Here is a 20,443-nt window from a genome sequence, read left to right on the forward strand (position 1 = left end):
GCACCTAGTGACAGACTGGAGCATCAGATACTGGCAGTACTACGACCACCGGGTGCCATATTCAATCTGGATGAGTCTTGTCTGGCGAATATACTAGTAGTTGACTACACGTACGTACGTGACCTACACTTCCGAGTCCATCAGCCAGTGGCAGATGAAAAGGTTATCCAGTCTGCAGGTTGGTAAGGCCGTGCAGCACTGCAAGGTGCGAAATTCTGTTGAATCTGTTCTCATGACATAACTGCTGAATGTGATGGTAGTTTTTGCAGTCTTAGATCTTTCTCCTGTTCGATGATTTTCACCTGTAACTGTTTTTCGTCAAATACACACCGTACACAAGTCTACCTTCGTCCATGCTGGTGTCTGGATGCTGCTGGAATATTTCGGCAATAAAACCTTCTCGACTAACTTTCTGTAGGCGTCATGTGATACTGAGTTGTGAGCTCGTTGATTAACCATTTGGTTATCAAAGCTGTTCCAGAAAACTTTGTCGCCACTATGCAGAGCATTACATAATACTTTATGGCAACTTTCCCACACCGCCACTGTTAGTGATTTTGTAAAGCAACAAGGTGATTTGGTCATTCTACACAGGACTAGTGGGGGCTGGGTTAATTGATCAGTATGCTAATCCTCATGCACATGTCGAACATCGATCTGCCCTCACTCTCTCGTATTGCACCACGTGAGCTCTACAATGCATCAAATCAGTCTGCAACAGATTTTTGCACTGATCCCGACTCACAACATTTTCGCGCGCGCCTAGGCCCTACGATAAAGCAGCCGGCGGGAACGACGGACTCTGGCGCGGGTGTGCTTCACACCAGAGCATTCGCGACTGTCATACACGACTTCAAGGGGCGTTCGGCAGGACAGATGGCATGAAACTTCCCGTGACGACGTTTATACACGTTCAGTGACTGGTTGTCAGAACATGTTATCAGTTCGGTTCCCAGGACAGAATGTTCAGCTTCTGATCCTCAAAAGGGTTTCTTTATATGCCAGCAGTTCGTCGGCGTTCTGGATTTTCATATCAATCTCAGTGTAAAGAGGCCCTGAGTCTGACATGGCCGCTGTCGAACGAGATAATACAAATACAGAAGGTAGGGTTGGAGAACAAAAAATTCTTGAGGGGAACTTCGCATTAGACGCCAGTTGTCCGTCGTACGTTGATGAAACATAAGGAAGCACCAGTGGTCCCTGTGGCGGGCGCTAGTGTCCGTCCGAGTCAGGCTCCGAGATTGGGCTCATCACAGAGTACAGACCAGTGCCTATAAGATAAACATGCGAAGGAATGTGATAGATCCGTGGAGTCTAGGAGCGTAGGCTCCGTCGTCCAGCGCTGTTCGATACTACCGCTGATACCGCACGATAAGATTATGTCAGCGTATACTTATTGCTGGTGTAGTGATCCTAAAAAGGCAAAAGCGTGAGAATGGATTAATAGGGTGGACCCTGGTTGAATTTCAAATGGGACACCGCGCACGCCTTCTTGAAGCATAATATCTTTGCCTACACTGCGGATAATATCAAGTGGTCCAAGATTCACGGATCAAATTATGAGGCCGCCTCAGGTTAGAATTGAAATATTGAAATATTGATATGTGGCGCGACCGAGCGCGTGCGGCGAACCATGTCAGTAATTAACAATTCTTCAAGGAACTTTGTATGTGGGAGCAATTGTTCATATCCTTAAAGCTCTCTCACTGATTAGGAATAGCCTGAAGAACTATGGCATATTTTACAGTTCTAAATCCGAAGTTAAAACGCTCATGGCCACTCCAGCTGGTCTGAGAAAGAGATTAACAGTCAAGTACTTGCAGCAACTTAATATTAGAATATCCTGAGGTGCAGCGCGCTATTATCAGACGTGTCGCACTAACCAGATTTACAGCACATATAATGCCGGACCCTGGCCCACCCGTAGGAATGGTAATCACTGGCTGAGTTTCATCACGCATGCCCCAGACGAGAAGTTCTGAAACATCTGATCCGCCGATCCAGTGAAACTCGCGATGAATCGCGATGTATTATTTGCCATTAACTCCCACACGAAAGATGGGACGACATAAATTATTAGTATACAGGAGTTTGATGAATGATTTTTGCACAGGCAAGTCCGAGTCTCGTACAAGTAAGTAAGTGCTTAAAAGCTCGCGCAAATATTCCAGTTGAAGTTCGTTCAAGCATTATGATTATGTCCCATGTAAGTTCCTTTGTCAACCCCAAATATTTTGAACTCATGATTACATTCACTAGCCTTCGAAAAACTCCCTTCAGTCTAAACCACACGGTGATGACCTGACACATGCAATTGCAAAATCTCTATATATACTCCCAACCGATGAACAGGAGCGTAAAAGGTTAGATCATAGCTCGACCTGAATGAAAATTGACACCTCCGTGTATAATAGACTGGAAGTTCAACATGAAGTCCTTCGAAACGCATTCGGGGGCCGTATTGTCTTTGCTCCAATTGAGCTGCACGCAGGAGACAATATACTCGATAGCGGAGCTGGATCAGGTTTGTATTCATCAGAAAATTCTTTGTTCTTTAATCTCACTGTTGGATCACTCATACGTCAGCAACCTGGCTCCTTGACTGCTATAACGCCAACAAGGACGCTACCTTCCGTGGGATCGATTTAAAGACGGATATTTTTCCAGAGCTCGATGATATACAAAAGCAACATATACAGTTGGGGACGGGGAACGTTCTACAGCTACCGAACGGTTGGACCAGCAATTTTCAGCTAGTGAACCAGAGACTCCTTATCGCAGCGTTATCCAAAGAGAATTGGAACACAGCTGTGGAGGAAATTTTCCGTGTCCTTGCTCCAGGAGGCTGGGTGCAGCTCGTCGAAGCTAGTCATTGTGTAGCTGGAGAGGCAACGCAAAGGCACTTTTCGATGCTTCAGGACCTCTTTGTTAAAAGAGGTCTATTGCTCAATTGTGTCGAGCATATTCCGAATATCCTCAAAAGCGCCGGGTTTGACAAAATCACGACACAGCGTCTTGAAATTAGCCTTGGAGGTGGGGACGACGAGGACGAGATGAAAGCTAAAGCTCGAGAGAGTTTCATTGGTGTCTACAAGGGAATGCAAACTCCGGTAGTAAGGATGGGGATTCGAACAGAGGGTGAATTTATAGAGTTGGTGGAAGATCTAGAAATGGAATGGGAGAGCAACGCTCAGTCAAAGGTTATCTTCTACGCTTTTACCGCCCAGAAACCGACCGTGTCGGTTTGAGCAGCAGGCCATTTTGTACACATCAATACATAGTAGAACGCGTCAGATATAATGATCAGACGCGTTGTTAAAAGACCACACACCACGAAAGTATCGATTGTCAAGGATGCGAACAAAATGAATCGTCACATTAAAGTCCAACGGTGTGAAATAAAGGCTTTACGTCTGAGCCATGTTAGTTTTTGATCCCTTGTTTATTGTTCGGTGGAGCGAAGACCAATGCTGGACAATACGTACATGTAAAGCTCTGGCGATTGATTTGTGTACAGCCGTGATAGTGGGGCTGAGGACGACATCACGCGTTATCTGATGAATTGAGTTGGGCAAACGGGATATATAGATTCATTCTTCTGATGACCAGGCAGTCGCACACATGCGCTGGCTCGATCTGTAGTTCTGGATAAAACGAATTCATACCGATTAAGAGAGCCAGCACAAGGTCACGTCATCTTGAATTCAAGAACAAGTGTTGAAGGGATTGTTTGAACGCGACTATCAGATAATGTTGCAATTGCAGTATGTGTGCACTGCGGTGGTAGTCTCTTGATCTGACAGTTTTAGTCCATGTACCTGGAAGAGCGCCTTCAGAATTCGAAACCCGAAAACAATAATGAAGGCGTAGAACACTAGTTTATGGCGAATTGTCAGTGATATTCTCAACATTCATTTATATTGTGAGGACACTCACATAGAATACTGACGTTCTCGTGTGGGATACAAATGTGTCTGGTAGCCTTATTACAGAATTGTGATCGTGACCTCGTCCATTGTATAGTCGGCCAGCAAGCTCACCAATAATTGATAAGCATTTGCATACCACTTGCGACTCATCGCAATACTTAGCGCATATGTAAAGTCAGTGTGACTCATGCCACGCCCTTGAAACTTCGTGGGCTGTTTGTTTTTGCGGTTCGATGACTGATGAGGATGAATAATCAATCGTAGAAGGCTGTTGCGTTTACTTACATTGAAATAACTTATGATGCCTAAAGATAAAAGCCCGCAGTAACTTGACGACCTTCCGTCTGCGGTGGGCCCGGGGTGCGTCGTCTTTCAAAGGCTCTATTCGCTACAGAGCATCATGCTGACTCGGATATGTTCAGATTTTCAGTGTCCGCTTGGTATCCGATATCAAGATCTGAGAGTCAGATCGCCGAGTCTGTAAATGAAAATAATGTATTAAATTTATGTAAGCAGCTTGAATTCGACGTTTCCATCAAACTCACTTTCTGAGTCTTTCTCCCATTTGCAAGATTATTGTCATCATCGAAATTTTAATCCCCGTTCGGTTGTATTGGAACCAATGAAGATTTGCAGTGAGTGCAAGATCAGTAAGGTTTCTAGCCCAACCTCCATCAGATGGTGTATATATACCTTTTGGCAAAATTTTCTCAATGACAATCGAACTACTGACCAGGATGAGCCACCGTGAATTAGACAACCTTCAAACCTCCCTAAACAATGCGCTAAACAGTTTGCGCGTCGCGATGGACAGCTCAATGTTGCCGCCTTTGTCTTCACAGTATGGAATCGACATGCACCCTTTGGATGGCCTAGACCAGCCCACACCAGTTGGTGTATACGAAGCCCGCCGAGCAGCACTAGGTATGTTCGAATGCGACAGGATCCCAAGGGCTACGTACTGATTCTGCCCTTCTAGCATGTGTTGTAAGTTCACATTCTACGTGTTCCTGCTGTGAGATATGCAAATTTATTTATTCAGGCAGAGCTCAAGAATCTTCTGCAACATCCTTTTGAGAAAGCCGCTGAGAGCGCCTTTTCCATGTATGATTTTGCTTCCGTTCAAGTCTTTGTTGAGCATGGTATTGTGGACCGCATGGCAAAGGAGCCGTCTGGTATCTCCGCCAAAACTCTCCAGTCAGAACTGAACCTCGACTCCCATAAGCTCACCACTGTATTACGCCATCTCTCGGCTTGTGGATGGATTCGAGAGATTCAGGATGGAATTTTTGCCATGAATCGCTCCGCTCGCATTTTACTACAAGACCAAAGAGGTCGTGCATTGATATCGTAGGATTTTCTTGCATACCGGCTTTGCACGATTAACCTTGTTATAGGGTTCCCGGCAACATGAGGATCGCAGAGGCTCTTCCTCGATGGCTCACGTATCCCGAATTCAGGTTCTCTCAGTCTCCAGAACATACCGCATTTCAACTCGCGAACGATACTACAAAGCCCTTCTTCGAATGGGTGAAAGATGATAGGAATTATCTCGGTCGGTTTGCAGCGTGTGTCGAGGTTTGAATCATCTGCCTGACTGGCAATACTATACTTATATTCTTAGGCACTCGGCGAATATGTAACCCCAGGAATATTATCGGACTACCCATGGCAAACGTGCTTGGAATCGACTATTGTTGACTGCGGGGGAGGTAAAGGAAGCCTAGCTATTGCCCTCGCCAACAAGTCAGTGCAAAACTGTCAAGAAGCAACACAACTGACATATAGTATCAAGATTTCCTGCCCTCCGTCTTGTTATCCAGGAGAGGGGGGAGATGGTCGAGCTTGCTGAAGCTAACATCAAGGCCCATTTAGATCCCAACTTAGTTTGTGGTACAGTAGTCGCTGAAGCCCACGACTTGTTCTCTGCTCAACCACGCACTGGGGATAATTATACCTTCATGTTACGACATGTTCTGTACGCTGTACCTTCTTCATGATTCTTTATTATCCACTGACGTTTTTCAACAGACACAACTGGCCCGAGACTCAAGCTGTAAGTTTCTTTTATCATCGATGTCAAGTCTTAGTTGACGTTTCCAGGTGAACGTCCTAGAAAAACTCGCTGTTGCTGCAGGACCAAAGGTTCGTCCTTGACATCATTTTGTAGTTCCGAGAGCACGTTCAAATGTCTTTCCAGTCCAAGATCCTGATCATTGAGAGAATTTCTGGGCACTATCCCGACACTCATGTCCAGTTTGAACATGACCCAGCGAACACAATGGATTTTACACCTTCTCCTTCCCTCATAACCGAGCAAACTCTTCTCAATTCCTCGTCTCGCATGCCGCAGGCACTTGCCTTGCATCTCTTGTGTATCTTGAATTGTCACGAAAGAACATTGGTGCGGCCTGCCTCGGCTTAGCATGAACTTTGCTCACCTTTCTTTCAGGATCAATGGCGTACTATAATATCCCGGGCCGGTCTTGTCGTCACAGGACTGTACAAGCTTAGGGCTTACGTATCTATCATGGAGTGTCGCGTTATTCACACAGATGAGAGTTGAGATGACCTATGACATGTCTATATTGATAGCTTGTTATTTACGTCTAGGTATTCTAGAGTGCTCTAAGCTAGGTCTAGAATGCTCCGACCAGATCCAGATCTGCTTTGATTAAAATCTTGCAAGAGATAAAAAGTTGAGACCCCCAATGTCTTATCGAGTGGCGCGTATCAGAGTGTAAAGCTAGGACGGCACCGCCCGGACCGGCCGGCGATATACCTTCAAAGCTTAGACTGACAAGCATAGCCAAACGCTCTCTTCCTAAGCTTTCTTGTGGCCTGTACTTTGGTTCACACGATGCTTTCGTTTGCATCAGTGACCCCATGTTGGACGTGTTTCATCATATGCAGCTTTCCTTCATTCGCGCGACTCGGAAACCTGTTTTCTACGTGTCTGTGCATGCTTGGAACAATCAATCGTTGATCCACCGACGCTGTCACGCATAATCCGCAGTGTCCGCTACCCAGCCTGTCGCAAGATCCGGATATGGATTAGTGACTCTGGTCAACAGTGGCCACTGAGGTGAGCTGCGCCGTGGAAGATAACGACTTGGATAATTCAACCTATGCGAACGTTATTCGTGTGTTTGATGGTCCCTCTCCTGCAACAACCACACCCATCTGTGCGCTTGTCTAGGTAGTAGTAGTATATACGACTTCCAGTGGAAATCCTCAGTCAGATCGCCCACGTCGTGCCAATGACTAATTTAGCAGCCTTCCAAGTCCATTGGCAGACTATGCAGTCGTTCCTTCAGTACTTCATGTTGTTGATCTTGGTCCTGGATTAAATTGCAAAAGAGACAAGGTTGCAACATGAACTGGAAATGCATTGCACGCTCCGCTACAGTTGCCTGGTCACCGGTCTAGCCTATAAGTGCCTGAGTCTTTCCGAGGTCAAAAACAAGATGACTGATTGAGGCGTGAGTATGAAGGTTGAATATACGCTACTTTCAAGGGGTGATATGTCGTCGTCGCCAGAGTCACAGCCAACGTGCAAACTATAGTTCGTTGAATGCCAAGTTGACTCGACGTTTAAATTTCATACAAGAGGTTCAAAAATCTAGACTGCCCTGAGAGCCTGGAATTTCAAGCTCTACAAGTTCACGGTAATTCTACTATCAGCTAACATTGATCCTCTATGTGGATGGATTCTATCTAAGTCAGAGAATAAGTGATATGTCAATCACAGCTCCGCATGGCTAGTTACCAAACCCAATTTGCCTCGTTTTAAAACAGCTTTGAAACCAAAGTGTTCCTCCACACCAAAGTTCTCCGTTGGGTTGTACATCGCATGGATGGGCTTTCGGGCGTTGATCTCGCTCAAAACAATCTTAGCTTCATCATCAGTATCTCCGAGCAAGCGATCGATGTCGCTCTCTGACATGACGGGTGCGTCTGGGGATGTCAGAGAAGGATCTAATCTATTCAAAGTTTAGTATGAGATACTTTGATCGACTAGATGATGGTCCCTTACCTAGCTTGGACCGCAGAATGCATTTCGGGATCAGTTGGTGCGAATAGATTACGACAAAAGTCCATAGTTTTCTGTCAATCGGATTGAGAATCTTGTGGAAGATGACCACAGAACATACGTACCTGGAGTTCGTCTTCTGTCAAGGTCTTACCAACATCTGCTGTTCCTTGTATCACTGTACTCGAGTATCAGTATTTGCAATGATGAAAAAAAAACATAAATTCCCACCCGGTCTGATGAGGTCAAAGGCTCTGTCAAAATTGTCCTCATCTACATCACTCATCACCGACATAGCTTGATTTCGGATCTGTTTATAGGTGCCCAGGACGACAAGAAGAAACCTACAATATATATTACGTTAGAACTTAGTCGCTATTACTCCAGGAACCAAATTCACATACCTCGTGTAAGAGGTGGCAATCTTTGAGGTGTGCCAACGTTGGGCATTCTCTTCGCTGCAGAGTCCTCGAATCGATGCAGCAATCGTGAGAGCAGCCGAAAGTCCTCCTGTGAAAGCCAAATGTACGCCAGAGGAGAAGAACGGATCGATGAATGCTTATTACTTGTCAATTGCGAGTGCCATAAAATGTCAAGAAAAATACCTCCAGCATCCCCCGCCAGTCGAAAATGATCCCCTGCATAAGAGGGGGCCGAGTAGCTAAAATCGCTTGCAGATTTCACCGCTTCCGGTGTGCCATCGTTTCGAAGGGTGGCATTTCCTATCAATTTGAGAACTCCAGGTGCCTTGCTTAAAAGTTCTTCCTTATAATGAGCCAGAAGATTTGAGCCGGATCCTCCTGCAGCCGCACGGGAAGCCTTTTTCTTACGATTGCTTGACTCTTGATCCATCACAATTCCCACAGATGTGGATCCATCGTGAAGGGGAATGAACCAAGCCCATCCAGATTCATCTACAGACTATAAGCTTACTCAAGTCCGTCAAGTTGTTTTCATACCTTCAAGTGCTTGAACAAAGATAGCATTCTGGCGAGCGGTACCCGGCATGTAAGACTCGGTCCCTTCCCAGTATCCCCAGCATGCAACATTGTTGAGAGCTTGGTTAACGCGTCTGTTCTTGAGATACTTTGTGGACATGATCCCGTTCTTTCCTGAAGCATCGATTAGGTAGCTGAAAAAGATACGGCCCCCCGTTCCAGTGCTGGCATTCCTCCAATTGGCTGAAACAGGTCTTTCGCCCTCGAACTGAAATTCAGTAACTCTTGTGTCATCGAACACATTTGCTCCACTCTTCGAAGCATGACGAAGTAGCAAATCGTCAAATTCCGAACGAATCTGCAAAACGATGAAACGGCAAGCACATCTCCAATATATTACATACCACGTTCCAAGACCCATTGTCTGGGTTCAGCGCAACAAAATCGGTGTCTGGAATAAAAAAATAATACTAGTATGACGATGCATGAGGGCAGCTGTGCTCACATCCTTCTCGCTTGAACTGGTTCAACTTGACTGCAGCACCAGGCTATAAGAGGGTGACCGTCTTAGGCTAAGTACTCCGACGCATGAAAGACTACCCAAACCTTCACTATAAATCCATGATTCTTGATGGTTTCCTCCGCATCAATAAATGACAAGAAGGGGCGGACTGACGGGAGCAAGCTCTCGCCAATGTGATATCTGGTGCAACTGTGTTTTAGTGATTCCGTATACTGATGTCATGTATGATATGCGCTGACCGAGGGAACTTTGCAGCTTCGAGAAGAGTGACTTCAAAGCCTTCTCGAACTAAAGCAGCAGCTGCGTAGCTTCCGGCGGGTCCGCCGCCGACAACAAGTATTTGAGTTGAAGTCGGCTAGGTAGTATCTTAGCCAAGTTCATTGTAGCAGAAGAATTGATATCAGCCACTTACAAGTGTTTTAATGGCCATTTCTGTGAAGGGGATTGTATGAAAGGGGGCGCCGCTATACCTTATATATAACATGACATCCACTAAAACTCTGTATCGTGAATAAAATCAACCGGACTAAGCTGGCACTGCGCGTGGATTAGGCGGTCCTGTCCAAAATCATTGGATCAGAATTGATGAATATAGCGACTTGAATTTAGAGCTTACCGCCATCTCTAAGCTCGAGACTGACAACGCGCGCAGCGCGTTTGTATAAATCAAGTAAAGTTAAAAAAAACCTGAGTTGATGTGTTGCACGTATTATTACATAATATTCGGTGTCCAAACTCTAATTCTTTAATTAGATGGTACTACGAGCAGGGCACTAAATTGGTCCCCATCGCACGACTTCCAGGTCTAACCTTCGTCAGAGCAAACCATGGGCAATACTGAGCACATTAATAGACACACATGGCATTATGCAGGTATGAAATCAATTCGCTTTGTCCGGGTATTACTGCGCATGTCATTGCCGCGAGGGCGGCTAGATCTGTATCCTGTTTCACAGTCCTTGTACGTATTATACATGAGATTGCTAGCAGAGTTAACCTTTCAAAGTTGCATCCGCGACCTCCACTAGAACCTGTCAGGCTTCATCAGGAACAGATAACCGTGGGTATCGGATATTAGCCTCGGATTCAGATCCATGATGGAGGAGAATCAAAGTGGAGTAAAAGCGATCATCCAACCAAAACATGCGCTTTGTAGGCACACTTACACGTACTATTTAGTACTCAGCACGAGTTCGAACTTTAGGCCACCGGCACTCCGTGTTTATAGTTGTGCTAGCAGAATTAGAATCCTTAGGGGACCAGACCAAGTATTAGTATAAGTAACTTCAATGGGAATACATTGACTTGCTGGAAAATATGCATCTCGTCGTATCACATCGTTTTGAAACGTATCAAAATCAAGGACGGGGTTTTCGGCGAGAGCGTTTGCCGCATCTAGCGGGTTCGAGTTCCGCAACTTTGCTACTGGTATTATAGGGATGTTGACGCCAAAGTCAAGACACCGGAACTTAGCTCCGAGGGTTTTGTTTACTGTCCTTGAATTTCTAAGGGTCAAATAGCCCGTACGCGTGCGGGGTCTGCCCCAGATTGGCCTATACATAATCGGACGTACTGCCGCGTGTATGTGGCCCATCATAATCATGCAGAACGTGCTCTTAGCCCAGTCAGCAAGTGATCAGACAGGTTAAATGACCAATAGGCATAGCAGGCCAGATGTAGTGGATCTGAAAACCCGGTGTGGTGATAACTAGCCTGAGCGCGAAACCTAGCAGCCCTACTTGAACGCTTTGAGCCCTTCACTGAGCACCAGCAGGCAAGTAATACCAAGCCACTGCATTGGAACCAGACGACTAGATTACAAGCACGTTAAAACATGATAAGTATAGTCTGAGCGGCATCTGAGGCAGAGTAGTGCACGAGTGCACGATAAAAAGGAGCACGCACAAGAATAGAAATCATGTAAGATACCAGAAACGAACGACGCGATTTTTTGCCTGACGACGGCTTGAAGAGGAGTGGACGTTTGCTCTTGAAACGCAAGCCCCAGGATTGTTGTATTTCTTAGCGTCTGGTCCGTCCAGATGCTTTAAAACCGCTTTTTCCTCGAGCGTCAGTGACAAGCCTTCCGTTATCGACTGCCAGTTGACTGACCTTGAGTCGCTCGAGCACTTTGCTCATCTGCAATAGAGCCAGGAAGCTGACTGCTCAGAAGCTGTCAGGCTGTCTTTGGGTAGTAGGAACAAGTGGTACTCCATTTCGTATCGCATCCGAGGAGCTGGCCGACCGATTCATGGTTACAAAGGTAGAGTCCAGTAGTAACTTCGAGTTCAAGCTCCGTCAGGTGCCAGTGCACACGTGATCACGTTCTTTTCGTTGAGGACAAAATTTGAAGCACTTTGCGCACGCTGCAGTCACTCATAAGCTCGTACTAAGGTTCCGCCAAGTGTGCTGGGGATACATGAGGTCGGCGACCCACCGGCTCCTGCTTTGGGGCATGGAATTCGCAAATTTGGTGACGAAGTTGCAAGAAGTTCACAGGACTTGTGTAGGCTTTGTCCTCAGGCTCCGGGTCAGTCACGCTCACAGCTATTCGCGTTATGCATTTCCTCCATCTTGGACTGAATGGAAAGAAGACTCTGAATATCAGGCTGTCCTGCACTGCTGTCGGATACACTTTCGTCAAACCGATTCGCGGGGAGAAGCACCAGCACGTACCTCAATGCATTACCGCTGCCGGTTGTATCATTGCCTTGTTAATCATCGCTTTCCACCGGCCCCAGTGGTATCAGCGTGATACAAGAAAAGCCCCTGTTAAACACCGTGAGCTGCAGCCTGCATGACTTAAATATAAATGCCGAAGGGTGGATTATTGCTGTCTTCTGACTACTTTTGTCACAGTTGTTCTTGCAGCCAGTCTAATACCATGCGAGAAATGCATGCTTGGGCTGTGATGAACTGCAAGACTGAGCATGCATTTCAGTGCTCTGAGTGGCACGGTCTGTTTAATCTCAGATCTCGCCGGAGCCTCGTGTCATAACGTGACGTTCCCTCCTAGTACAGTTCTACGCCGACCGCACTTATATAAGGACTCGTGTCGCCTTCTATACGCTTCTTCATATTCCACTTCTACTAGTTGCGCCATTCACCCCGGTTGTCTATTGTAATGTCTGATTCTGACTATGGGCAACCTCGACTCGGTATTGATACGAGCTTCTCACGTTCCCCCAGTACTACTCGGGATTTTCTTGCGGAGCCAATGCCCAGGGATAGATATTCTAGGGCAAGCCATACATCGCGTGTTCGAGATGTTACATGGATTTCGGCCTCTCAGCCATCCCAATACCCCGGAACCCAAACCCCTCAGACGCCTCACTGGCAGCACTCCACTCCTATCATGCGTCCAGCACCTCATACAGCACAACCCACACTATCAGATACTGAGTACGAGTACATGACTGTTGGCATTGACGATACAGGTGCTGATGAGGAGAATGGATATGGGTCATCAGAGGGACATGAGAGAAAGCCTCAGGGGAAGAAGAAGTTTTACGGCGGGTTTATGAATGGGTTGAAAAGTATACCGAGAGTCATGTCGAGAGGACGTTTGAATTCAAAGGATCATGCCAAGCCTGCCAAGCATGGGACCACAATACCTCCGTACCAACCAAATCCTCAAGCTCCAGGGGTCTCGCTCATACACCGGCAAGTGCTAGCAAATAATGTGCCTCAGGTCGAAAGACTTGACACACCTCCGTCCGACATGCTATCTCCCTCAAAGCCAAACATTCTCCTTGATACTGATACACGCACATCCATTGCGGATACAAGGCGTGACCGAACATTGTCGGCTGTCAATGAGTTGTACGAGCCTAGTCGCTCGCACAGTCATGATGATTTTTTCCACCGCGATACCTTGAACACCTCCCATCCATTCCACCATTCTACCGATGCGATTTCCACTCTCCATCCCTTCAACCGCTCCGTTGAAGCGATTTCCATTCCTCATACCATTCATCTTTCGACCCAAGCCACTGCGACTCCCGTCCTTGTGGAGCCTCGGCCTGCAGAGGACTTTGCAAAGATGGAGTCTCCCATCCGCCCCCCACCGGAGGAATCCATTGCCTCGCAAGTGGCGCGTGTTCGGCGATTCATGCGGGACCTTGGCGGCCTTCCATGGATCTCCCCAGCTCGTATCTCAAGTGATTATGTTCCCGGGCAGGGTAATCGGCGGAGGAATAGTCGTCAGAGGTACTCCAGAGCATCAAAGAGTTGGTACACTCCGCGAAACAAGGGAACATTGGACTTGCTTTCAGGTCCATCAACTCCTTTATCTACAGGCCGTATTCCACATCATGTTCAGAACTCGCCTGCTCCAGCTCCAAGACCGTATGTCATGAGCCCGAGCACTGCAAACCTCATGTTCTCTAGACAATTATCTGGTGGGAGGTCCAGATCGCCCTCTTCAGATGGTGCTCCGTCGTCAGACAGTACCAGCAACCCACCATACTCCGGGCCATTATACCCAGCGTATGTGGCCCAGCCGTTATTTGTGTACCCTTCCGGGATTCCGTCCCCTGGGAGTGGCCTAGAGACGCAGCCGCGACCGGTGTTTTTCACCACACCTGTTTCACCGCCATTTGCGTCTCCTGAAAGGTCACGGTCGCCTCTGCGGCACAATGGAACCCCAAGGACACCTGTGTTGTGATGGACCCTGGTTTTCATATCTCGACCTCATGTGCCACGGTCGCCCAAAATACACATCAGAGGTCCTTAGGGATTTTCGAGTGTGTACTCTTTCATCCCTTGGATCGCACCGCGCAATAGCAGGGCATCGATTGTAGTACGATCTCTCATCGTTGATGTGTTCGAGTGCAGCTCGAGTCTTGATGATGCTGAATATGATCATTCAATGACACGGTTCTCAACGGAAATTCAGCAGCAACCGGCAAACATTTACTACTCATCCACAGCGATCCAGTGACTTCATTAGTCTGGGTCTCTAGACAGTTGACGTATCTCTGTATGTTACAAGTGACCGTATAAGTGTATCTGCCGGTTCAATTGGTCTGTCAAGTGATGACATTACGAATCAAGAACACATCCAACAACCACTTCCTAATTGTTGTCCTCGATTTCTAAATCCTCGCTCGTTGTATGTAGAAGACAATTAAACAGTAGGTAGTTCCCAGCAGCGGCCTATGTGTACTGTCTGTCACAATTGTGTTCCCAAAACTGGTACGGCACTAATATGGAGCAGCCTAGCCAGCCCTTGAAGCTTGAGCAACTGTCACATGTGGCCGCGTCTAGGGAGTAGGTTTGAACAAACAGGCAAGTACTCGGGCCGAATAAGTTTCGGGCATGTTCCGATCAGAGTGATGTAATCACAATAAAGCTGAAGTCCCATCGTAGCTACATACATGACGAAGTACTTGATGGCATAGCCTCTTTTTACTGGTGGCACCTCTTAGATGATCCAGAATAGTTTTATGCTGGGTCTGACTGGGTAAGTCAGGTGATGATTCAATAAGGTCGTCTAACTTGAAAATAATTTTCAAGTGAGACGAAAGTTGAAATATATGAAACGGGGATCAGGATCGAGCTGGAGAGTGGAACCACTTCCTTCAGTCATAAAGGCAATTCGTGAGTTATCAAAGATGTCAGCTCTGTACACAATATTCAGTTTCTTTCCAGATCCCCACTGGCAGAACTCTAAACATGGCCTCTTTGAAGTATACCCCGAAGCAACATATCACAGAGGTTTTCCATCAGTCATATGGCACTCATCATAAACGCTGATATTCCCTGTAGATTCACACCAGGTTGTCGAAGACCTTCCGTGAGGGTCGCATTCTTCCGTTGGAATACCGCCGCAAGCAACTTCTCCAGGTTGCCCGCCTTATCCAGGAAAATTCCGATTCTATCATGGCCTCCCTGAAAGCTGATCTTGGGAGGCACCCTTTTGAGGCAATCCTCCCTGAACTAGGTCCAATGGTTTCAAGTGCCCTTCATGCTGTCGAGAATCTTGATAAGTGGAATTCTCCTGAGAAACCGCAAGTAGAAGCTTGGCGCAGTGGGTGGGACACAACCATCTTCAAGGCACCTAAGGGCGCAGTGCTCATTATCAGGCAAGTCGTTATCATCCAACCAGGTTGTCTTGACGGCATGTTAACAATCTACCCCTAGTCCCTGGAACTTTCCATGGGTGCTTACGATTTTGCCCCTCATTGGCGCAATTGCTGCGGGCTGCACGTGCTTGATCAAACCTTCAGAGCATGCCAAAGCTTCTGCAGCCCTCATGGCGAAACTGATTCTACAATACCTTGATCCAGATGCCTATGCCGTCTGTCTCGGAGCCATCGAAGAGACCACCTACGTCCTTAGTCTGAAATGGGACCACATCTTTTACACGGGCAGTACGAGCGTCGGACGAATCATTGCAGAGGCGGCAGCAAAGCAGCTCACGCCAGTGACTCTCGAGCTCGGCGGACAATCACCCGTCTTCGTCGATGGGGACAGCACGAACATTGAGATTGCTGCGAGGAGGATTCTATGGGGGAAGCAACAGAATGCAGGACAGGTAAAGTCTATCCTATGGCTCTCAAGATTACCAAAATAATCGTACTCTTATGGCAGGTTTGTATCGCACCGAATCATGTTTTTGTGCAGGAACAACACGAAAGCGCACTCGTGGAGGCATTCAAGAAAGCGTATGACTCGTTCTGGCCAAAGGGTCCGCTTGACTCCTCTTCTGAGATGGCTCCCGTGGTGAACACTCAGCACTACCAACGTGACAAGAGTCTCCTATCCCGAACTAAAGGAAAGGTCGTGATCGGAGGACAAGCTGGGCAGGATCTCCGCATTGAGCCAGCAATTGTTACCGGCGTAAAGTTGGACGACCCATTGATGGAAGAGTCAGTCGAGCTCGTACCCTTCTGAGCGCCATCTAGCTGACTGTTCAAACCGTGATTGAAGAGAGATATTTGGTCCTATATTACCAATCATTCCAGTAGCAAATGTTGACGCCGCCATCTCACACATACAATCTGGGTGAGTCTTTTGAAGGCTGCCTATTAGTAAAAACGTTCATCCTCTATAGTTCCACTCCCCTCGTCATTTACGTCTTCACGGAAAAGGAGGAGACGAAAAACAAATGTAGGGATCACCTTCCACGTATATCATGCATGTTGATCAACTGTGTTCCAAAGTCGTGCAGCGCACCCAGAGCGGGCAGCTAATTCTCAATGAAACCTTCGCTCAGGTTGCTGTCTATGAAATTCCTTTCGGTGGTCAAGGGCAATCTGGCTGTATGTTGCATTCCGCGTGTCACTGAGAGAAGTGCTTAGCATACATTCATTGCAGATGGATCATACCTTGGGAAGTACTCCTTCGACACCTTCACCCATCAAAGGGGCTATATAAATGTCCCTGCAGACGCGAGGTGGGTGTGAGGCTGTCCATGTCGAACTTACCTGACTAACGCCGGACATCCTGAAGGACGGAGGGCTTGTTGCAGGGAAGATACCCTCCTTACTCAGCGCCTGCACTTGAGTTCTTCTCCCAGGCGCTCAAAGCGAAAATTCCCGACGCGTAATCCCTCATTCGTGGTTGGAATCAATCATGTCGACGTGTTTAAGTTATCATCTTTAGGGTAACGCGAAGAGAGAAATTACCAAACCAAGCGAGTAGTTCAATTGGTCGTAGGCCTCAATAATCGTGAGTAGCTGCTGTCCTACATATACGAGTGGGACTCCTAACTCCGAAGGCAGATTTAGTCTGTTTATATGACACTTTCGAGCATTTGAGTGTGGTATTCGTTTGGTCACACTACTAAACACTACAGATTTATTCCGACATGGTTCGTTAAGCACGGCACAGCAGTCGACTCGACTCTCGAGGCTCCATTCTTCGCGAAGGTCACTCGTTAACTTGTTACATTACCGATCGCAGGCCAAGCATTTTTCTTATTTTTACATGTTTCTTAGTCATTGGTCTTGTAATATGACGTTGCATATAGAATGAGATCTGATATTCTCCCCATCCAGCATTGAGCAAATGGTATGCAAAATCTGCTTCCAAGCTACGCTCAGATTGGCAACAGTCTCAAGCACACTCCCGCTGGCCAACGGCCGCCGCTACCCCAAGTGGATTTCAGACATCACTATTAGCATAGCGCCGAACAAGAAGGATGCAATCAGGGAACAGGAAGCCGCAAGCGAGACCCTACGTGTCTATTCAGATGGATCAGCAGTGGGCGGAGGAGTGGGCGGAGCAGCGGTTTTGATGAAGGGAAAGAAAATGATCAAAGAGCGAAGATTTTACTTAGGAGGCTATGAAGAGCACACGACACATGAGGCAGAGTTAGTCGGAATTATCCTAGCGCTCCAGCTACTGAAGGAAGCAGGAGGACAAGGCACGATGGCATTAGGGGTAGACAACCAGGCGGCAATCAGGAGCATAGGAAGCCTTCCAATCCCAACCCGGTCACTACGTCCGAGTCATCAATATACTCCGTAACGCCCTCAAGGAGCTGCTGCCTATCGAAGACAGGAGGAAGCTAACCGTCAGATGGACGCCAGGTCACGGAGGGATAGCGGGAAATATAGCGGCAGACGTACAGGCAAAGAAGGCAGCGAGAGGCGAAGTATCAGCTGGCAACATGCTACCCAGGTCACTCCGAACAAGAAAGAATGTCCCCATTAAACTACCTTTCAGCAAATCAGCAAGTTTGTAACCAAGCAATGCTCTCATGGCCAGTTAAAGAGCTCGAGCGAAGCAGCATCGATCATGTGAGACTCCCCGCACGTACCTCATGTTTCAAACCCACGAACTCAAAACTCGATCAATCAATTGTAACTCTTTGACATTCGCCCTCAGTTTATGTAATGGCATTTCCATTATCACATTTTACCTGAACCATTATGATAAAATACTAGTAGTCACCATGTATAAGCCAGGATGTAACAAATACGACCATATCGTAGGTGTCCACTAAAGGGTTTCGCACCAACGGACAATAAACAAGAATACAAGTAAATAGGATTGAGGTCGATGAAGTACTGGACAATCAGAAAGAGCTATGAAAGGTATTAGGAAGTCAGTGGCTGTTGCTGGCGGGTTGAGCTCAGAGGTTCAACGTTCAACGTTCAGATTCGAATGTCGTCGCAGTTCGAATCTGACTGTTGTTGGACTTGGGCAGCTCCATTTTAGTTGGTGGTGACATCAGTGTACGAGGTGGTAGCAAAACCGATGCGGGATCTGGAGGAATCAAGCACAGTCAAGAAGCGCTCGGTGAATAGGTAGCCATTGATAAATTCATAACCTGTGCCACTGGGCATACCGATGTCGGCAACGACGAGATAGATGGCACTGCTACTACCGCCAATGTAGGTGTTAAGAACACGAGGCCAGATTTGGGCGTTAGGCGTGAGAGAGAAAGTTTCCTGTACAAATGATAAACAAGGGATACGAGGGCTGACAGGAATGACGTACGCCAGCAATATTGAAGTTCAGGTTCTCGAGGGCTGCGTACTGGGCAGAGGAAATGAGGAGAAGACTAGCAGCCGCATCTAGAGTACCGCCGGTTGCAGACTGGTAGGTCATCTATCAAACGCTGATTAGACGATGATGGCTTGCTGCAATGTAGATACATACAGGTGGGAATATGAATTAAGGAGGTTCCAACATCGACGATACCCGCAGAGGACATGATCATCGAGGAGCCGTAGGAAATGCTCTGTTCGAAACACCAGTAGTTCAATGAAGGATGATAACTGGCGATAGGACTGAAACAAAACGATCATTATCAGCCTGGATTGAGCTAGGAGTTGAGGTAGCTTACGTGTACGTAATGGGACCGGCGTGCTCTGGCTCTCCATTGACGGTTTCCTGTGTGAATTGACGAGCTCGAAATAGATACTGACAATCTCGCGATGAATGGTGCCTTGGCTATGCAGATTGTTATTGATAGTCGGGATCGTCCTTCCGCTTTCATTTGGCAGGGAACCCTTTGTCAAGCCTACAGGCCCGAGGCCAAGGATACCGTCTGCGTTGCCCCAGTTGCCCTTCGTATCATGAGCGACACCAATTGACTGTTGAGCGATGATGAGCCCATTACCGAGATCGACAGTGTCGATGTACTCATCCTACAAAAAATCTTGAGCATTTTCGACAGTTCATGATATATTTGTGTGTCATACCAGAGAAGGAACCAACATAGTAGGAGACAGCGACAAGTAGGTCAATGGTTTTTAAAATTTTGATCCAAGATGGCAGGAATTTACTATTTGCGTGTTTACTCATGGTTCATTGACTCAGAGATGCTCACTTACCAAGAATACACCTCAGAAAAACGTTAGCGTCAGGAGTTGGTGTAGCAAGCGTTGCTGACTGGAGAGCAGTTGTCCCGGGCCCGGCTGTACAGTCACGGTATCGATATCAACATGCAATTTTGTTCCATGCCAGCAGAGTTGGGTGTATTCATGTAGTTTGCATATCCTATAGCAGCTAGCGCTGATCATAGGCATATGAAGCGAAGATTCTTTGTGACAATTCAAATTGGAGGTACCAAGGTGTTAATCGTGTATCGGACAGAGCACTGACCGAGCACAGATTATTGTAGGATACAGCAGGCCGAAGGGGATAAGCTGTGACAACAAAGAAAAGAATTGTATAATGATCAGTGATATTCTACCGATCCTAGAATCAATGGGTCACCAGGACAACAATACGAATGGTCACGGTGAACGTGTGTCGAGCAGCCACGCAATGAGCACACACCAGGGAGATGATACGCGAGCTGCGAATGACGAAAGAGACAGGGCTGGTCAGGGGTGGGTTTGATGCAACGAGAGTGCAACTTGAATACGAATACGTTACTAAGATATTTGAATGGTAGCAGGATCAACAACCAGTAGGTTGTGACAGTGACTATAACAGACATGATATAAAGGTGAAAAATGATCACATGACCCGTCCTGGGACTGACCCTAACCGGGAGTAATCCTATTCATTATGATCATCGAACATTCAATTCCAAAGAGACAGTAAACACCATTTCTTT

At 47.0% G+C, this 20,443-nt stretch overlaps 8 protein-coding genes across 8 annotated transcripts; 5 read left to right on the plus strand and 3 right to left on the minus strand.

The window, feature by feature from the left end:
• Positions 1-2,197: 2,197 nt before the first annotated feature.
• Positions 2,198-3,248, plus strand: EDB93DRAFT_1252544 (uncharacterized protein; the record flags this gene model as incomplete). Its single annotated transcript, XM_041453295.1, has 4 exons — positions 2,198-2,206; positions 2,260-2,363; positions 2,415-2,524; positions 2,587-3,248. The coding sequence occupies 4 exons, from the start codon at positions 2,198-2,200 to the stop codon at positions 3,246-3,248; spliced, it is 885 nt and encodes a 294-aa protein (XP_041305513.1).
• A 1,215-nt stretch (positions 3,249-4,463) lies between these two features.
• EDB93DRAFT_1209358 (S-adenosyl-L-methionine-dependent methyltransferase) lies at positions 4,464-6,658 on the plus strand. Its single transcript, XM_041451020.1, has 10 exons — positions 4,464-4,853; positions 4,909-4,916; positions 4,972-5,279; positions 5,327-5,507; positions 5,554-5,675; positions 5,725-5,907; positions 5,961-5,985; positions 6,033-6,074; positions 6,130-6,333; positions 6,382-6,658. Exons 1-10 carry the CDS (start codon positions 4,643-4,645, stop codon positions 6,493-6,495), a joined length of 1,398 nt encoding a protein of 465 aa, XP_041305514.1. The 5' UTR covers positions 4,464-4,642; the 3' UTR covers positions 6,496-6,658.
• Positions 6,659-7,499: 841 nt separating this feature from the next.
• Positions 7,500-10,085, minus strand: EDB93DRAFT_1159664 (putative halogenase). Its single transcript, XM_041450005.1, has 14 exons — positions 10,040-10,085; positions 9,836-9,981; positions 9,663-9,778; positions 9,507-9,603; positions 9,406-9,448; positions 9,305-9,351; positions 8,922-9,258; positions 8,568-8,876; positions 8,367-8,520; positions 8,194-8,306; positions 8,088-8,140; positions 7,966-8,036; positions 7,699-7,912; positions 7,500-7,646 (listed from the first exon to the last, which is right to left on the minus strand). The coding sequence occupies exons 2-14, from the start codon at positions 9,905-9,907 to the stop codon at positions 7,614-7,616; spliced, it is 1,659 nt and encodes a 552-aa protein (XP_041305515.1). The 5' UTR covers positions 9,908-9,981; positions 10,040-10,085; the 3' UTR covers positions 7,500-7,613.
• Positions 10,086-12,583: 2,498 nt separating this feature from the next.
• On the plus strand, positions 12,584-13,033 carry EDB93DRAFT_1043976 (uncharacterized protein; the record flags this gene model as incomplete). Its single annotated transcript, XM_041444598.1, has 1 exon — positions 12,584-13,033. A coding segment is annotated over one exon (450 nt), but the record flags the coding sequence as incomplete, so codon positions are not given.
• A 1,769-nt stretch (positions 13,034-14,802) lies between these two features.
• On the plus strand, positions 14,803-17,423 carry EDB93DRAFT_1159672 (Aldehyde/histidinol dehydrogenase). Its single transcript, XM_041450006.1, has 12 exons — positions 14,803-14,887; positions 14,941-15,024; positions 15,076-15,141; positions 15,193-15,509; positions 15,568-15,961; positions 16,018-16,295; positions 16,357-16,431; positions 16,481-16,536; positions 16,590-16,688; positions 16,744-16,822; positions 16,879-17,097; positions 17,151-17,423. The coding sequence occupies exons 3-11, from the start codon at positions 15,100-15,102 to the stop codon at positions 16,973-16,975; spliced, it is 1,437 nt and encodes a 478-aa protein (XP_041305517.1). The 5' UTR covers positions 14,803-14,887; positions 14,941-15,024; positions 15,076-15,099; the 3' UTR covers positions 16,976-17,097; positions 17,151-17,423.
• Positions 17,384-18,264, plus strand: EDB93DRAFT_1159675 (uncharacterized protein). The gene is made up of 2 exons (XM_041450007.1): positions 17,384-17,811; positions 17,843-18,264. Exons 1-2 carry the CDS (start codon positions 17,437-17,439, stop codon positions 18,113-18,115), a joined length of 648 nt encoding a protein of 215 aa, XP_041305518.1. The 5' UTR covers positions 17,384-17,436; the 3' UTR covers positions 18,116-18,264.
• Positions 18,265-18,587: 323 nt separating this feature from the next.
• EDB93DRAFT_1252549 (acid protease) lies at positions 18,588-19,598 on the minus strand (the record flags this gene model as incomplete). The annotated part of the gene is made up of 6 exons (XM_041453296.1): positions 18,588-18,824; positions 18,874-18,984; positions 19,067-19,166; positions 19,223-19,269; positions 19,305-19,526; positions 19,581-19,598. 6 exons carry the CDS (start codon positions 19,596-19,598, stop codon positions 18,588-18,590), a joined length of 735 nt encoding a protein of 244 aa, XP_041305519.1.
• A 27-nt stretch (positions 19,599-19,625) lies between these two features.
• Positions 19,626-20,403, minus strand: EDB93DRAFT_633881 (uncharacterized protein). Its single transcript, XM_041456927.1, has 5 exons — positions 20,255-20,403; positions 20,098-20,203; positions 19,949-20,027; positions 19,713-19,893; positions 19,626-19,663 (listed from the first exon to the last, which is right to left on the minus strand). The coding sequence occupies exons 1-4, from the start codon at positions 20,321-20,323 to the stop codon at positions 19,725-19,727; spliced, it is 423 nt and encodes a 140-aa protein (XP_041305520.1). The 5' UTR covers positions 20,324-20,403; the 3' UTR covers positions 19,626-19,663; positions 19,713-19,724.
• Positions 20,404-20,443: the final 40 nt, after the last annotated feature.

The sequence above is a fragment of the Suillus bovinus genome (genome assembly GCF_016758785.1).
Source record: "Suillus bovinus strain UH-Sbo-P2 chromosome Unknown EDB93scaffold_47, whole genome shotgun sequence".
NCBI lineage: Eukaryota > Fungi > Basidiomycota > Agaricomycetes > Boletales > Suillaceae > Suillus > Suillus bovinus.

Coding starts and splice junctions, on each gene's coding strand:
- EDB93DRAFT_1209358 (XM_041451020.1), top strand. CDS start 4,643: ATGACAATCGAACTACTGACCAGGATGAGCCACCGTGAATTAGACAAC. Junction 5,986..6,032: donor ACTGGCCCGAGACTCAAGCT/GTAAGTTTCTTT, acceptor TGACGTTTCCAG/GTGAACGTCCTAGAAAAACT. Junction 6,075..6,129: donor CTGTTGCTGCAGGACCAAAG/GTTCGTCCTTGA, acceptor ATGTCTTTCCAG/TCCAAGATCCTGATCATTGA.
- EDB93DRAFT_1159664 (XM_041450005.1), bottom strand. CDS start 9,907: ATGTTATATATAAGGTATAGCGGCGCCCCCTTTCATACAATCCCCTTC. Junction 9,779..9,835: donor AAATGGCCATTAAAACACTT/GTAAGTGGCTGA, acceptor GATACTACCTAG/CCGACTTCAACTCAAATACT. Junction 8,521..8,567: donor ACTGGCGGGGGATGCTGGAG/GTATTTTTCTTG, acceptor ACAAGTAATAAG/CATTCATCGATCCGTTCTTC.
- EDB93DRAFT_1159672 (XM_041450006.1), top strand. CDS start 15,100: ATGGCCTCTTTGAAGTATACCCCGAAGCAACATATCACAGAG. Junction 16,432..16,480: donor ATCTCACACATACAATCTGG/GTGAGTCTTTTG, acceptor CATCCTCTATAG/TTCCACTCCCCTCGTCATTT. Junction 16,689..16,743: donor TGGTCAAGGGCAATCTGGCT/GTATGTTGCATT, acceptor CATTCATTGCAG/ATGGATCATACCTTGGGAAG.
- EDB93DRAFT_1159675 (XM_041450007.1), top strand. CDS start 17,437: ATGGTATGCAAAATCTGCTTCCAAGCTACGCTCAGATTGGCAACAGTC. Junction 17,812..17,842: donor AAGGCACGATGGCATTAGGG/GTAGACAACCAG, acceptor TCAGGAGCATAG/GAAGCCTTCCAATCCCAACC.
- EDB93DRAFT_633881 (XM_041456927.1), bottom strand. CDS start 20,323: ATGTCTGTTATAGTCACTGTCACAACCTACTGGTTGTTGATCCTGCTA. Junction 20,204..20,254: donor CATTCAAATATCTTAGTAAC/GTATTCGTATTC, acceptor ACCCCTGACCAG/CCCTGTCTCTTTCGTCATTC. Junction 19,894..19,948: donor GATACACGATTAACACCTTG/GTACCTCCAATT, acceptor GCCTATGATCAG/CGCTAGCTGCTATAGGATAT.